Here is a 17382-nt window from a genome sequence, read left to right as displayed (position 1 = left end):
TGTGCATGCGCACGGACACTCTGACACTTTCGGGGGGATTTAAATATCCCCCCGATATTTTTTTTTAGTTTTTAGATTTTTGTGCACCCCTGGGGACTGCCCCAAGAGTGCACAAAACTCTCCCTGCCCCCTAGGTCGTACCGGAGCGCGGATTTAGCGATCCGCACTCCGGGGGCAACTTGGGTATTAGATATATAGATTGCCACAATCTTTCCCAGCATCAGGGTCTTCTCCAGTGAGTGCTCCCTTCTCATTTGGTGGCCAAAGTATTTGAGCTTCAGTTTCATTATCTGGCCTTCCAGGGAACAGTCAGGGTTGATTTCTTTGAGGATTGACTGATTTGTTCTTCTTGCAGTCCAAGGGACTCTCAAGAGTCTTCTCCAGCACCATAGTTCAAAAGAATCTATTCTTCGGCGCTCGGCCTTCCTTATAGTCCAGCTCTCGCAGCCATACATGACTACTGGGAATACCATTGCTTTGACCATGCGGACTTTTGTTGGCAGGGTGATGTCTCTACTTTTTATCATGCTGTTTAGGTTCGCCATCGCTTTCCTCCCAAGGAGCAGGCGTCTTTTAATTTCATGGCTGCAGTCACAGTCTGCGGTGATCTGGGATCCCAGGAACGTGAAGTCTGTCACTACTTCCACGACTTCCCCTTCTATTTGCCAAGGAGTGATGGGGCCGGATGCCATGATCTTAGTTTTTTTGATGTTGAGCTTCAAGCCCACTTTTGCGCTCTCCTCTTTTACTCTGAGCAAGAGGCTCTTTAGATCCTTTTCACTTTCAGCCATTAGAGTGGTATCATCTGCATATCTGAGGTTGTTGATCTTTTCCCCAGCAATCTTAATTCCCGCTTGTGATTCATCCAGGCCAGCATTTCGCATGATGTACTCTGCATATATATTAAATAAGCAAGGTGACAGTATACATCCTTGTCGTACTCCTTTTCCTATGCTGAACCAATCAGTTGTTCCGTATCCGGTTCTAACTGTCGCTTCTTGGCCCTTATACAGGTTTCTCAAGAGACATGTGAGGTGGTCTGGTACTCCCATCTCTTTAAGGACCTGCCATAGTTTGTTGTGATCCACACAGTCAAAGGCTTTAGCATAGTCAATGAAGCAGAAGTAGATATTTTTCTGGTACTCTCTTGCTTTCTCCATAATCCAGCGAATGTTGGCAATATGATCTCTCGTTCCTCTACCTCTTCGAAACCCAGCTTGTACTTCTGGTAGTTCTCTATCCACGTACTGTTGAAGCCTAGCTTGTAGGATCTTGAGCATGACCTTGCTAGCGTGTGATATGAGTGCAATTGTGCGATAGTTTGAACATTCCTTGGCGTTGCCCTTCTTTGGGATTGGAATGTATACTGATCTTTTCCAATCCTGTGGCCACTGTTGCGTTTTCCAAATTTGCTGGCAAATGGAGTGCAGCACTTTAACAGCATCATCTTCTAAGACTTTGAATAGCTCAGCTGGAATACCATCACCTCCACTAGCTTTGTTGTTAGCAATGCTTTCTAAGGCCCATTTAACTTCACATTCCAGGATGTCTGGCTCGAGGTCAGTGATTATACCGTCGTGGTTGTCAAGGACATCGAGGTCTTTCTTGTATAGTTCTTCTGTGTATTCTTGCCATCTTTTCCTAATCTCTTCTGCTTCTGTTAGGTCCCTACCGTTTTTGTCCTTTATCATGGCCAGCTTTGCATGGAACGCTCCCTTGATTTCTCCAACTTTCTTGAAGAGATCTCTAGTCCTTCCCATTCTATTGTTTTCTTCTATTACTTTGCACTGTTCATTCAGGAAGGCCTCCTTATCTCTCCTTGCTGTTCTCTGGAAATCTGCGTTCAGTTGGGTAAATCTTTCCTTTTCGCCTTTGCCTTTCGCTTTCCTTCTTTCCTCTGCTATTTGTAAAGCCTCATCAGAAAGCCATTTTGCTTTCTTGCATTTCTTTTTCTTTGGTATGGTGGTGATTGCTGCCTCCTGTACAATGTCACGAACCTCCGTCCATAGTTCTTCAGGCACTCTATCTATCAAATCCAGACCCTTGAATCTATTCTTCACCTCTACTGTATATTCATCAGGGATGTGATCTAGGTCAAACCTGAATGGCCTCATGGTTTTCCCGATTTTCTTCAGTTTAAGTCTGAATTTTGCAATGAGTAGCTCATGATCTGAACCACAGTCAGCTCCAGGTCTTGTTTTTACTGACTGGATAGAGCTTCTCCATCTTTGACTGCAAATTATATAGTCAATCTGATTTCGGTGTTGCCCATCTGGTGATGTCCATGTGTAGAGTCGCCTCTTAGGTTGTTGGAAAAGGGTGTTCGCTATGACCAGTGTGTTCTCTTGACAAAACTCTGTTAACCTTTGCCCTGCTTCATTTTGCTTTCCAAGGCCAAACTTGTCTGTTATTCCAGTTACCTTTTCACTTCCTACTTTAGCATTCCAGTCCCCTATGATGATGAGGACATCATTTTTTGGTGTTAGTTCTAGGAGGTGTTGTAGGTCTTCATAGAACCGGTCTACTTCAGCCTCTTCTGCATCAGTGGTTGGGGCATACACTTGAATTACTGTGATGTTGAATGGTTTGCCTTGGAATCGGACAGAAATCATTCTGTCATTTTTGAGATTGTATCCCAGTACTGCCTTTTGCACTCTCTTGTTGACTATAAAGGCCACACCATTTTTTCTACGAGATTCCTGGCCACAGTAGTAGATATAATGGTCTTCTGAGTTAAATTCGCCCATTCCTGTCCACTTTAGTTCACTGATTCCTAGGATATCGATGTTCAGTCTTGCCATCTCATTTTTGACCACGTCAAGCTTACCTTGATTCATAGATCTTACATTCCAGGTTCCTATGTAGTATTGTTCTTTGCAGCATTGGACTTTCCTTTCACCATCAGACACATCCACAACTGAGGGTCCTTTCGGCTTTGGCCCAGCCGCTTCACTCTTTCTGGGGTTACTTGTACTTGCCCTCTGCTCTTCCTCAGTAGCATATTGGACACCTTCCGACCTGAGGGGCTCATCTTCCGGCGTCATATCTTTTAGCCTTTTGATACTGTCCATGGGGTTTTCTTGGCAAAAATACTGGAGTGGGTTGCCATTTCCTTCTCCAGGTGGATCACGCTTGGTCTGAGTTCTCTGCTGTGGCCTGTCCGTCTTGGGTGGCCCTTCACGGCATAGCCCACAGCTTCATTGAACTGCGCAAGCCCCCTCGCCACGACAAGGCAGTGATCCATGAGTACCTCTTTAGTACTTTAGTACCTCTTCTGAATTCCTGAATTCATTTAAAAAGGATCTCTAATCCTTTTTACAGCAGAGGTGTAAGGAATACAACATTTCTTTATATCACTGCAAAGAAAAGGGCTAGAGAGTTACTTTTTAAAAAGCTGTGAATTCAGAGGCATTAGTAGGCCATGGCAATGTATCATTATAAGGTAATTGTACTGTAGCAATTGGCAATTTGTTTTTTTTTTTAAAGGTTGTATGCGGGAAATGGTGGCTGCAGGGGATGGAGGCAAGGAAATGCCATCAGTGTGGGTGCAACTTTAAAGTGCACCCCTACCTGTCCATAGGTGTACAAAGGCACTTTGATTGTGATCTTTTTTGAAAGAGCAAACCGGATTTGGGAAAGATCACATCAAAGTGTGAAGTGGGATGTTAGGGGACAATGTTGTATGAATATTCATACTCCAGTATGAGTCCCGAGCAGAGCAAAACCTCAGTCTGGAAGCAGACCTAATTTGGTAATAGATTCTAATAACTGAATTTAGGCATTTTGTTTCCTTAACTTGCTTTTATAGCACTACCTTAAAATATCTTTGTGTAAACAATTATTTTGTTTGGTAGATAGAAGCTATGATACAACTGACAGCTGCTGACCAGCTGAGGGTCATTGTGTGTTGTGTCCTGTGTGCATGCTTCTGGGGCAGTTTTATAGTTTTTTGTTCTTGCATAAGACTGAACTCTTTACAGCAAATGTAAGTTTACTTCAGTCTTATATAGCTCCTTAATTAAAAAAAATCTGTGTGATCCACTGCAATATTCTGAAATTACAAAACAGGAGTGTATCTTCAGGATCTTTTCACATACACTTATTATATCTTGATCCTGCATGTGTGTTCTTGCTTAACAACATAAGAAGTGCTGTGCTGGCTAGATTAGACCAAAGTCCAGCATTCCTTGCAAAAATCATGGTAATCAGCAAGTGTTTAGGAAATCCACCAGAAATCGGTCTGCAATCCATCAGTGAACCTTAGTCTACATTCTTCCCACCCCTACCTTAGAGTTGGATTCAGGCTAAACTGGAAATTTCTACTGACTGCCCATCAGCACAACCTTGTGTTATTCCTCAGGGTTCTTTGTCCCCCAGAACCAATGGAGATCAGTGGAGGTAAGAGGCAGGAGTATCATTAGGTAGTCGCTTAACATGCTGGTTTTTTGCATGTTACTCAGAAGCAAGTCCCTCTGTATTCAGTGGGACTTACTTCCAAGTAGTAGTTATAGACTTTCACCCTGAGGGTTGTGTGTGTGTGTGTTTAATGTGTCTTGTTATTGAAGAGCCTGTTAATTTCTCAAAGCTGTTCTGAATGCTCAGGGTTGTTTTTTTACCAACAGCCAGGTGTTGTTGTTTTTTTTGGGGGGGAGCTCTATTGGTTATTTACTTTTAAAATCTTTCAGGTGATCCTGCCCCCTGAATATCCAACCACAGCACCACCTATTTATCAACTTAAGTAAGTGATAGCTCTCTTTCAGAATATCCAGTTTCTTGTGCATTTTCTTTATCTGACAATACCATTATTTCCATATGCTTGTGTACACTAGTGATCTTCCATTTGAGTAAGGGAGGGCAATCCTGATCCTGCCTCCAGTTGTCCAAACTTTTACAACCCTTCCCAGTCTTATGGGCTGACATAAAGCAGTCCATCCTATATGCAGTGCGTGTATGTGAAAGAAGTTGTTAGACGAAAGTCCTCAATGTCCTCGATGAAAGTTAACTGTCCTCGATGAAAGTTAATTCAGAAAGCAAGAGCCTTTAGTCTCTTCCACCCAGTGTCTGTAGGTAATGTGACAACAGCAACAAAACAGCTTTGGTAGGCCTGGTATAATTTCCTTCAGTGGACTGTGGAGAACAGTGTGCTCCATTTTCTACCAGTTGTTTTACAAGTTTAGAGTCCCCAGTGAGGAACTGTGGGGCCAGCAAGCAACTGGAATATTCTACCCAGACACCTCCTGTAGCACAATAGCACCATATTGCTTAGCTTCAGGGCTAGATGAGAAGCTTCCTGATTGTTTAGCCCCTGATCTCACTAGGAATAAGCCACCTCAGGTTGGTTTCTGTGAGGAATCGTCTGGTAGGTATCTGGCAGATTACAGCACAAAAACATAAAGGGGTGCATAATTTGGACTCTTTTTCAACGCAGCCATCTTTTTGTGAAAAAGAATTCAAAAATCGTAAGCCAGAACGAAATGAGAAAAAAAGAGAAACACGCAGTTCACATAAGGTGACACCACATTTGCTGAAGGGAGGCTAAAGTTACAACTCACACTCTGCCCATGATCTTCCCTCCTTGCACTGACATCACCGCTTTCCCCAAACCCTTCGCTTTTACTGTTTTGCTTAGATGAATACTGTCACTACATGAGACGCTTCTGCATGTTTGTAGTTTGCTAGAGGATCTAAGCTCTAATTTTCCTTTTTGGGGGGGTCTATTTAAATGGGAAAGTAGTTTAGAAATGTTGTAATGAATCAACATGTTCATTTTTATTCTAGTGCTCCTTGGCTTCTAGGTCAGGAGTATGCAGAAATAGCAAATAACTTGGAAGACATCTATGCGTAAGTAGAATACATTGTAAAATTGGGTAACTAGTTCTTTAAAAATATATTTTATTTTCCGTGCATGGGGTTCTGTATAGTTTGTATTTCATTAAATGTTACAACAAGCCTGTGAAATAATACTTGAGGGTGCCATCTCGCCTCTCCAAGTGCCAGACCATACCATCTGCACTTAAAACGCTGAAGTTTTTAAGTTGCAGTTCCTTTGCAGTGATGCATGAGTTACTACAACAAGATTGCATAATAGGATAATCCTAAAAACACTTTCCTGGAAGTAAGCCCCAGTGAATAGACCTGTTCAGGGTTGCTTTCTAAAGCAGCTAGGTCAAAGTGCACCTTTGTATTTGAAGCAATAGATTGTATAACTGTTTGAGTTCTGTGGCTAGGTTTGATTATAATTCTGTAAAGTTGAACTGAGATTCCAAAAAAAAGTAGTAGTTAAGAATAGGGAGATCCATTCGATGGTGCAACTCACTGGGCTAATTCGGGCTAATTATACACTTAGCCTAATCGACCTAACAGGGCTGTTGAGGATAAACAGTGGACAGGGCAGAAGATGAGACCATATAAGCACCCTGAGTTCCTTGGAGGAAAGGTGAGGTAAATACAATAAATAAATAAATATACAATACATGTTGCTTTAAAAATACTATTATACTTCCTTTGTAAAGTATACATTACTATCAAACCGTTTAAAATGATTGGCATCCTGTCCCCACATCATGACTAGGGAAGTTACTGGGAGTTGTAATGTACAATCTGACCCTCTGTAGTTAATATCTCTTACTCTTTATGTATTAGTACAATATAGGTTTTCAAAAATGTGACAATGTGTGTGTTGAATATGACCTTGGAAGGGCATAGTCTAACAGTGCAGTCCTTTTTTTTTAATATATTTTTATTTTGCATATCACATGATAACAACACAAATCATATATTTTTTAAAGATACTATACAGTCCATTACATCCTCTTTTACACCGTATCCCTGGCAATGGCTGTTTACATTATAATGGTTATTAAAACAAAAAGATTTTCCCCCCTGTCATTGCCAGTGATTGCTTAGAAAACTATTTTTTATTTCCTTAAACTCCAACTCAAGTAATACAAACTTAATAAAATGATATTTATTATTGTCCCAGACAGTTTCTCTTATATCTTATCCATATTATATTAAGCCTTTTAATTGCTCTTAAATAGAAAGATAAACCAACAACCAAATAATTTAAATCTTCATGGCGGAGTTCTTGGATGTTGCCACCTCTCTATGGGACTTTGGAAATCCCAAAGGGGGTCTTTTCCTAAGGCCCCACCCTATAGAAGGTGATAAGGGAGTTCCTCCCGAGTGCCTTACCCGCTATGCTCCTATTGTACCTTAGTGTCACATGTTTAAAACAATATATTAATATTAAATCGGCTTATCTAGAGTTAAACCTGTTGTCCTCTCATTTTTTGTCCAAAGCTTAAAGTTGTAAAGCAGTTAGCATTTCCTCTCCGGACTTGACATCATAAACGGTGTGGGCTCTGCCTTTGTAATTTATTTGTAAGTGTCCGAGTGGAAGCCAGCGGTATCTAATTTGTTTTTCTGTCAACCGCTTTGTAATTGGTTTCAAGTTCCGGCGTGCTGTTAATATCTCAGATGGCAAGTCTTTGAACACTTGTATTTTAGTATCCTCTAGTTGGAGCCCATTATTTTTCCTTGCAGCTTCTAAGACGATAGCCTTTACTTTGATATCTGTCAGCTCAGCAAGAATATCTGGGATTAGAGTAGGCGAGCCTGTTTGTGGTGGTTTCAGCCGATAAGCTTGGCTAATTGGTGCGGCCGGCAGCTGCAATAATTCCTGGAGCCAGAGATTTAAAGAGTCCGTGAGGTCTTTGTCTATGCAAAAGTTTGGGGAGATTCCCCTGAATTTAATTTTACTTTCCCGAGCCTTAATATCCAAAAGAATAATCTTGGACTTACTCCAAGTCTCAAAAGTCTTCAGGCTTTGTATATCCTGCTTATTTTTAGCAGCTTGCGTGAGTGCCTGGTCAGTCCTTTCCCGCAGATCTGTTAGGCTGAGATTCATAGCATCCAGTTTCTGATGAACAGGGGTGATGCTATCTCTAATTTCTTTTTTCATTTCCACCAGCATGGTCTGTATGTCTTTCTTAGTAATTGAGTCCTCACGTTTTCTTTTACTCTGCCGGCTAGGTGCTTCTTCTTCCAAGTCGACTTCTAATGGGGGGGGGGGGGTCCTCATCCGATGGTTGCATAGTTTGCTCATTTTGTTGAGCTCCCTCGTTGTTTTTCTTGGCTGCTTTCCCTCCTTTCCCTCCTCTTTGCTTCCCCATTCTTATCAGCAGGTTGTTTTTGTCGTTATAGTCCTCAATTAGTCTTTATTTTGCGTTTTTTGGAGCAAAGACGCGGAGGCTCTCTCGGTCCGACTGCGCAATCTCGCAGCCACCGGAAACTCCCCCTAACAGTGCAGTCCTGAGCATAGCTGTATCCTTCTAAGCCCATGACTTCCATGAGAAGTGAGTAGATCTGCTTTGGATTGCACTGTAAATTTAGACAGCATGGCTGCATCTGGAACCGAGTACTTCCATAGGTGTCTGTGACTGAGAGAGTTCTATGAATACACATAAACCCCTTTTGCAGATAGTAGGGGGGAAAGCTGATTGTGTGTTTGATTTGAAATGAATACTTTCCCCTGATTTGTCTGAGACACTTTCAGAAAGAGAGAAGCCACAGTTTCAGAGATACAGATGCATAAACGTTCTGCAAAGTGCATTGTAACTTTTTAGCAAGATTTGTCATTTCAGGGGAGTGCTTTAAGAATCTGGCTCTATCTAGACATGTTAGGATTTCATTTTTAAAATGCAGATTTTGTCATGAAATGTTTTTCATGCAGGATTCCAGCAGGTGGCAGTAAAGAGGAGAAAGTATCTCAAAATGTGAGCTTATTTGCCGGGAAATCCAAATATGTGGGTTTCATGTAAGAGAGGGTAATCTCTTTTCTAGTAGTTAGGATTCAGAGCACTACCAAGACATACTTGAGGGTGTGAATATAGTTCTCGGAATTCTTTGGGATGTCAGCATCAGATCTTCATGCTGTATGATAAACTGTTTTTGAAAGCCTCTCTGTTTCAAAAGCTGTTTGCCTCTGTGCTGAGAAGGCTTGGAGGTCCGAACAAGCAGTGTGATTCTTTGGCTTCTGTCCAAGGTGTGTTAAAAATTCTGTAGATCTCACACCTGATGGGAAGAAGAAAACACATAACACCACATTTTTCTAGATGCAAAGTGATTTCTTTTTGCATATTTGTTTAAATAGATGCCTAAAACAATTTAGTAGCATTTTCATAATATACTCCCCCCCCCTTCCTGATTTCCAGACAGAATCTTGGTGAAAGTATCCTATATCTGTGGGTGGAGAAGATACGGGAGATTTTGATAGAAAAATCTCAGTCATCTGCTCCAGGTAATGTGCTAGGGTTGCTTCCAGGTTTTGGTGCACGGATTAAGATGGCGCTTGGCAGGCTTCCCCCAGCCCTGTAGCTAGAAGGTTTTCGGTGAGGGGAGCACTGGGGGGGGCATGATGTCACAAAAATAATAATGAAAAAGAAGAGCCAGAGAAAGGGCCCCATTCCCCCTCCAGAAGGGTGGGAGCAGACAGAGAGCAGGAACTTCATTCCCCTTGAAATGATCCCCACTCCCGCTGTGATGATTCTTAGCTAAGGAAGAGGTGGGCATTCATTAGACATGGCATGGATCAAGCATCGTCCTAGCATCCCTCCTGCCGTCTCCGCACCACCCACCCCCAAGCCTATCCAGCCTCTTCTCGACTTCAGATGCTCCAATTGTGATGGCCTGTTCCCAAGGCAGATGAGTGGGCAACTGAAGTGAGCTCCAAGGAGGGCTGCTGCTCGTCCTAGTTTGCATTATTGCTGTCTGGCAGAGGAACAGCTCACACAGACACACCCAGGCAGAGAAGGGAACCCAGTCCCTTTGGGGAATCCTAATCCTAAGTGACGACACTTGGCCTCTTCTCTTTCTCCCTCCCATTGGATAGCTGTTGTATAGGAAGGGATTAGGTGCATGCCCAGCTTGTTTGGTGCTGAGCTCACTTTAGGCCCTGGCAGTTGCCCAAAGACACCATCCCTGGCACCAGTTCTGTAATATTTTAGACAAGGGGCAGGACCCGCGATACTCGCGGGGGGGGACCTCCACACATGAGGCAGAGGAGGAAGCAGCAGGAGGAGGTAAATTCCCCCCCATCCCGCCGGTTCTTCCCCCGTCTCCTCCACCCCCCCCGCTTGATCTCCCCCCCTTCCCTCCTAGGGAATTCGCAGAGCATTCCCTGCGCATGCGCAGGGGACGCGCTGTCACTTTTGGGGGGATTTAAGTATCCCCCGGTATTTTTTCCGTGTTTTTAGATTTTTGTGCACACCTGGGGACTACCCCAAGTGTGCACAAATATCTCCCTCCCCCCAGGTGCCCCCAATGCGCGGATTTAGGTATCCACACACAGGGGGCCCCTTTCGCTATTAGATATATAGATACTGCATGATTACATACACCAATGTGGTGTAGTGGTTAGAGTTTCAGACTAGCATCTCAGAGACCAAGGTTCAGATCCCCACTCTGCCATGGATGCTTGTTGATTGACCTTGGGCCAGTCACTTGCAGTCAGCTTACCCTACCTCACAAGGTTGTTAGGAAGATAAAATGGAGGAGAATAACGTAAGCTGCTTTGGGGCCCTACTGGGGAGAAAAGTGGGATATAAATGAAGTAAACAAATAGAAAACTGGGAGGTATTTTCAGTATGTTTTAAAGAGCATTCAACGTTTCTCCTTTTGGGTGAACAGGAAAGAGAGAGAACTTCAATACAACAGGAGCAACAAGGAAGGTTTTAAAGAGTTCCTTTAATGCCAGAGTTCAAAGCAACAATGCAAAAGTACACAGCCACAACCTTTTAGTGCTGCATATCATGAGTTTACTGTGATACTGGGACATGATCTTACTGAATTAGATACTGTCTCATCATAAAATGGTACAAGAATGAGACCACACAAATTTCAGTTTGTCATATTGACCCCAAAATGAATAGTATAGTTGTTCATATGTAAGTTTCTTGCTGAAAGGCCTCACGTTTAATGACGCTTCAAAACTCATAATGTTTATAGTTAGGAATTGGTACAATAGGTTTACTATTAGGTTGGGATTTAAATTTGGTCTTTTGAAATATATATATTTGCAACTGTTTGTTTAGCAATTACTGGGTACATAGGCAGTCCATATTCCTGGTGTCCATCACAAAGCACAGCACCTGGCCTTATCTGACATTTAATTGGAATAAGCCATGCCTGCATAGTCCATTCCCTCCTTCTGTATTTAAGACCTAATGGCATCACAACTGGCAAGGGATCAGCTTATGTCTGAACATAAGCAGAGCTTCCTCAAAGTGGGCAAACTGCAACGAAAGGGCCACTGTGGTTCTACAGGAAAAGTGCCAAACCTGCTTGCATCACTCAGCCACAGAGTATTGCCCCACTGCCTGAACCACTATGAGGAAATTGACACATTTCATTTTTTTCATTTTCCATTGTCTGAATGCAGATTTTTATTTTTAAGACATACGTTCATTACAGAAGTGTTAGTTGTGTGTAATCTTTTTGTCATAAGTAGTCATTCAGAGTGATTGAAACTGAACTGTACATTCATTTCCTCACAGCCAAATCTGAAGCTGCTGCATATGGAGCTGGATAACTGGCCAGTGTAGTTCACTGTTGTTGTGTTCTCTCACTGGTGCATCTCTCCTGGGTTGTGCATAGTGCATAAATCCTTTGTATCTGGATGGCCCAGGCGAGACCAGTCTCATCAGATCTGGGTGGCTAAGTAGGGTCAGCCTCCAAGGAAGTCCAGGGTTGCTACACAGGGGCAGGCTATGGCAAACCACCTCTGAATGTCGGCTGTGACTTGACAGCACTTTACACACACACCCCTACACCTGGCGATGACTGGGATCATTTATGTCTTTATTTTGGTTTTTTGACCACCCTCCCCTGTAGGACGGGGCTCAGGGCGGTGTACATCAGAAAAATTAAATCTGTGCACTTCTACGTGCAATCCGTGTTCTTTACCATGGAGCTAGAACCACTTCCCAGGTCTTAGGCTTTTGGCTTTTTCTCGAGTGTTCAGGGGCACACCCAGGTTTGTGTCTGTGTAATATTTTAGAGAGCCGCTATTGGTCACTGTCCCACCCCACGATTGTAACCATTTAATTTGCCAGAACTCTGAAAGAGAGCCAGTGAAAGGGGTATAAATTCTTATGTCAGCAGGACCAAATATTAAAAAAATCACAGAAGAAACGATTATGGAGCATGAAGAAGACTTTTCATTGGATTGTCAGCCATTCCAGCCATATGCAGTCGAAACTCTGGATTTTGATCTTCCTGAAAGTGAAGAAGGTAAAGCAACTACTGCTGGTATTCTGTCATGTTTCAGTGTTGATGCAGTCTATAGAACAAGGCCTCAGGGGGTCTTTGGGGTGCTAGTTAATTCTGGCCCACCACTAGACGCTGAGGTTTGGCCTGAATAGGGAGGAGGAGGAGGAGGAGGCGAAGCTGCCAGACTCCCACCCCACAGTCATCTAATCTAGGGTTCGATCTTCCCTGAATCCCACCCACTGGATCAGCATCATCCATGGATTCTAATACCTTAACCTTTGGATTGGCAGTGGGGGCTTAGTGTTCCTCATACATTTTATATTCTTTTGCACCATTATCTGCTTTTGCTTATTACAGTTTCCACAATCCTTTAATAAGTCTGCATGAGTAATAGCATATATCTAGAAATTAATATAATCCACTTCATTATTCTTTCCTTCCCTTTTACAGAAATTATACAAATCGCGTGCAATATTCAACTTGTATGTTCCCTCAGCTGGCCATGGATCGTTACTGAGGGAATAAAAAGGCCAATCTAAAACACAGTAGTGACTCAAACAGGATTCAGGATAATCTGGAGAATAATCAGTTATAATTCCCCAATTCATAACCAGACACTGGAGAGGTCTTAAAGGTAATCCGGATTTACTCTGCTTAGCTTCCATTGTTGGGTGCCGGAACATGAAGTCTTTCTCCTTATGGAGATCTATGTGCAATTTACTTCTGGAGTTATCCCAACCAACCCAAAACCAAAACGGGAGACTCAAAGACCAACAAAAACTAAATCCAACTGCTTGTTCTTTTTTTTTGTATTAATATTTTTATTGAGTATGCATTGCATATTTCATGCAAATAATTCATTCTTTATATATTATACTTCTTTTCAAACTAAAACAAAAAAGAAACCATTGCGGTTACATTCCGTCTGTTTGTAACTTAATCCCAATCTGATTTGTATCCTCTTATTTTTCTTATTTCCTTATACTACCCGCTTATAATACCACCATGCAACTTCCTCTAAGTCATATTCTATCCTTTATACATCTTTTAATATTCAATACCTTCTTACTTTCTACTGACATTTCATTCTTATTCACTCAGTCTTTTGTATTATTCTATCTTCTTCAGTGCCTAGAAAAGAAAGTTGGACGGGGGTCCATTACTTGTTCTTAAGGCACCTTCAAATCTTCAGTCTGCCTTTCCAAAATTTTAAAGGCGTCGCACCTTACAGACCAAAGTATCTACAAGGTCCTGGGCTGCAGGATGCCAATCTAGGGCCCAAACAATGCGATGCCAGCAAAGAAAGGCACGTCATCAGTCGAGGCCCTCACGCCTCTCAGGTGACCAGGTGGAGTTCCAGAATTTATTAGCCAAACGGACCTGTTGCCTGGTGTGCTAATGCCCAATAATCAACACAACCAGTAAGATTTTTGAAGCAGCCAGAACTTTATTCGAATAAAGGGAACCTCAGTAGCATAATCCAAGGGATCTGTTAGTAAGGCATCAGCAGTAATCTTTTATACAGTGTGATAAACAACTTTCAGATGTACAGATGTCTTCAGATTACAGAATGATATTTCCTTTATACCTATACTAAGAGGAAGGCCCGTTGCAGGCAGGAATGGATGGGTGGATGGGTGCGGCACCTTCCCTGGTGGTGTGAGTCCCCCTCCCGCAAAGACGGGCAGGGTCCGTCTGCCAGCTGGTGCGCAGGGAGGTTGAACAAGCCAGCACTTCAGCAGCTCGCTCCCCCCCCCCGCAGCCAGGGCGCACTGGCAGAGCAGCGGAGGGAAGGCTGGTGGAGGCCGAACAGCCTCCTCGAAGAAATGCCTGCGGCGTTCCCAGGCCAGGCTGTGGCGGCCCCGGGAAGCGTGGCGTGGCCTCCCCCCATGCCGAGGTGAGGCAGGGCACGTTGCCAGGGCAGTGAGGCCGGGGGCAGCACCGGGAACCCCAGCAGAGCACCCCCCCCATCAGAAGTGCCCACAGCATCCCTGAGCCAGGGCGCGGCGGCACAGGGAAGCACGGCGCAGCCATCCCCTTCTCTCCCCGCCAACCGGGTGCCGCCGGCGCCTAAGGGCCACCCCAAAACACAATTATTATAAGGAGAGATAAGTACACTTGGTAAGCCTTTCTGTCTTTTGCTTTTATTTGGAATACTTATGGTTTTCTGTAAGCCTCGCAAAACAGTTTCCGTATCTTCAAACAACAGTTCTGCTTAATTAGCTACATTCTGGACACCTTGGAGTCCTTCCCACTTTGCTACATCCTGTTTTGCGCAGTTGCCAAAATTAGCTTAGCTTGCTGAAATAACACACAATTACAGGAAAATGGTGTTAGTTTTGCTAGTTTGCCTATCACTGGTACTAATGATTGTATTGAAATATTGATGCAGATCTAGTGAATCAAATATATTGTTAAGAATATGGAAAAATTCTCACCCCCCTTTGTCCTCTTAGAATTGAGCCTGTTAGAGGCCATAAGTATGTTGCAATGCGGATCATAAAATAATCCTTGTTCAGAGTGCTTATACAATATGTACTGTTGTATATATTTTGTAGCTGATATCTCGTTGATCTCCACATCCGCTTCTTAAGTTTTTCTTCTAACTATATCACTGCCCAGTATTAATAATTCACGTGGCATTAAGTGTGCTGGGCACATATCTGCCATGTATACTGTAACACCGATGCTTGTTCTCTCCATTCAGCATAACATCCTGATTTGGAATCTTTCCCCTTTGTCTTCTCCACCTTACAGTTTGCCAAACCAGCCTCCAGACCAGAAAAACCTTCCACTTGCTATTCATCAACTCTCCTGTATTAAAGAACTGGGTCCTAAAGAATGTTTTAAGCTACCCTAATTTCCCTGAACTTTCACTGCAGCCCAGTTCTTCCCTACCCCATCAGACAACAACATTCAATGCAGCGTCTCCCTGGTTTTATATTTTCTTAGAAATAGCTGTGGCAGGAAAGGGGAGGTTTGAATCAGGGCAACACTAATGAAAGAGGGAATTGAACCCTCTCCCCCTCTGTGCTGCTTCCCAACTCAACCCCCCCCCCCTCAACTCCCTGGAAAATTATGTATTTTTTAAGAGGAGGAAGGACCAGTTTAGACTAGGGAAATGGGATATGGGAAAGGGTTCAGCCTGACAGAAATAAGTGGCAGCACCAATCTGCAAACTGTATCAGAGGGAGAAAGCGTTTTTAAAAAGCTATACATTACTATTTATTAATTACAGTTCTGCAAGCTGCTGAGCCTGATGAATATTTTGTTTTGATGTGTGTTATGCTCAAAAGATTTTACCTTGGCTCTTAATCATTCTGTTGGAGTATTCAAGTTCATTCTTCAGTCATGAAAGAATTAACGTGTTTACGTATGCACGCTAATGTTAGCTATTTAGCTTAAGACGAATTAGATCTTAGGCACGAAGTTCCCCCAGAGAAAAGGTGATAATATTCTTAATGAAGTGAGTTGTAGAATGTCTATTGGCTGACCAACTTTATTGGGGTGCTATTTGCTTTTAGTTGCATAAACAGGAAATGGGGGGGCCCCCTTAGGAAACTTTATCGTCCTTTGTTCTCCTACACATGAGGTGTAGCATCTGAACAGTCAACATGGACCTGAGAACTAGTCAGATGTCTGTTATTTTCCTCCCAAATGTAACCGTTGTCCTACTTTTATATAGTAAAGCTTCTTCCTCAAACAAATACACACGTCTGGCTGCCTTCATTATTCTGCTGAATATTCCAACACATTTTTTTGCTTGGAAAAGGTACTGCCTGCTACCTGGAAGGGGAGGCAATATCAAACCATTCCCCTCTTCTACTGCAGATCTCCACGTCACTCCTCATACAGTTTCCAGGGGTCCACTGATTTCAGGATTTCTCTTCCCTTCTCTTAAAGGCAAAAATGAGATCCATGATCATAGTTATGAGGAGAGAGGCAATGTGGATTTAACTGGGGCATTCTGAATCGGTTGAAGGGGTGAGGTCAGTATAGTCCATCAGTGCTGCAAGTCAGAATTCTTGCATTCTAAATTTGCAGATGAAGAGTTACCTCCGATCGATCATGGAAACCCTATTACAGACCGAAGGAGCACTTTCCAGGCACATTTAGCACCTGTCGTGACCCCTAAGCAGGTCAGTAATGCCTTTTTTTAGCAAGCCCTTTCATTCTTTCATCAACTCATGGACATTTGCATGAAATAAGTATTTAGCTAACATAGTAAAGGCTAGCCTATCACAAACAAGCTATTACTTTGAGAATCTGTATCTATATATCCTGTCATATATACCAGTGAAGCTGTCATCTGTTTCAGAGTGTTTTATTGACTTAAGTAGTTCTCGAACTATGGGTCAAGACCCTAAAATAAGTTGTGACTGTCTCTCTAGTGGGTTATGTGTCCACAAGTGAAAGAAGAAGAAGCCCTGTCGAATAAAATGGGACTTACTTCTGAGTAGACCTGCTTAGATTTGCTCCCTGTGTTGGGTTTGTACTCTGGCTAGCATGGATTATAGTGTGGGTAAAGCAGCAGCTTCACGTTATGTGGGCTTAGCGAAGAACCTTGAATGGGATACACAGGCGTACTTTCTCACACTGATGGACCTCCTGATGGCACCTGGTATTTTTGGCCACTATGTGACGGTGTTGGACTGGATGGGCCATTGGCCTGATCCAACATTGGCTTCTCTTATGTTCTTATATCCAGGGGTCATTTCGTAGAAAAAGAGCTGCAGGAGCTCTTTAGCATATGGTATGCTAATGAGCTACTGGGCTATTAGCATATGCCATGCCCCCTGGCATCACCAGAAGTAATGTCAGAAGGGGAAGCAAAAGGGGGGGGAGGCATCTTCAAAAGCCTCCCCTCCCCTTCCCCAGCTGGGGGGGGGGAGTGAAGAGAGAAGGGGTTTAAACTTTAAACCCCTTCTCACTAGAGTTGGGCCACAGGAGGAGGAAAGAGGGAAGGAAAGAGAGAGAGTAGAGAGAAGGAAAGAAGTAAGGAAAGAGGGAGAGAAACAGAAGGAGAGAAGGAGGGAAAGAAAGAGAGAGAAGGGAAGAAGGAGGGAAAGGGAAAGCAGGAAAAAGAAGAGAAGAAAGCGGGAAAGAAAGAAA

General features: G+C 43.1%; 1 protein-coding gene across 1 annotated transcript in view; it reads left to right on the top strand.

Moving 5' to 3' along the window:
• Positions 1-16409, top strand: part of IMPACT (impact RWD domain protein) — a gene marked incomplete at its 3' end in the record, with an annotated part of 21305 nt that extends 4896 nt beyond the window's left edge. Inside the window, exons 3-7 of the mRNA XM_015420741.1 lie at positions 4686-4738; positions 5779-5841; positions 9216-9301; positions 12163-12291; positions 16315-16409. Coding sequence (XP_015276227.1) covers positions 4686-4738; positions 5779-5841; positions 9216-9301; positions 12163-12291; positions 16315-16409 — 426 coding nt within the window. The remainder of the gene's footprint in view (positions 1-4685; positions 4739-5778; positions 5842-9215; positions 9302-12162; positions 12292-16314) is intronic.
• Positions 16410-17382: the final 973 nt, after the last annotated feature.

Source organism: Gekko japonicus, unplaced genomic scaffold (genome assembly GCF_001447785.1).
Source record: "Gekko japonicus isolate JY-2015 unplaced genomic scaffold, Gekko_japonicus_V1.1 scaffold1602, whole genome shotgun sequence".
Lineage (NCBI taxonomy): Eukaryota > Metazoa > Chordata > Lepidosauria > Squamata > Gekkonidae > Gekko > Gekko japonicus.
The sequence above is the reverse complement of the archived record's forward strand: the minus strand, read 5'-3'. Positions and strand labels throughout refer to the sequence as shown.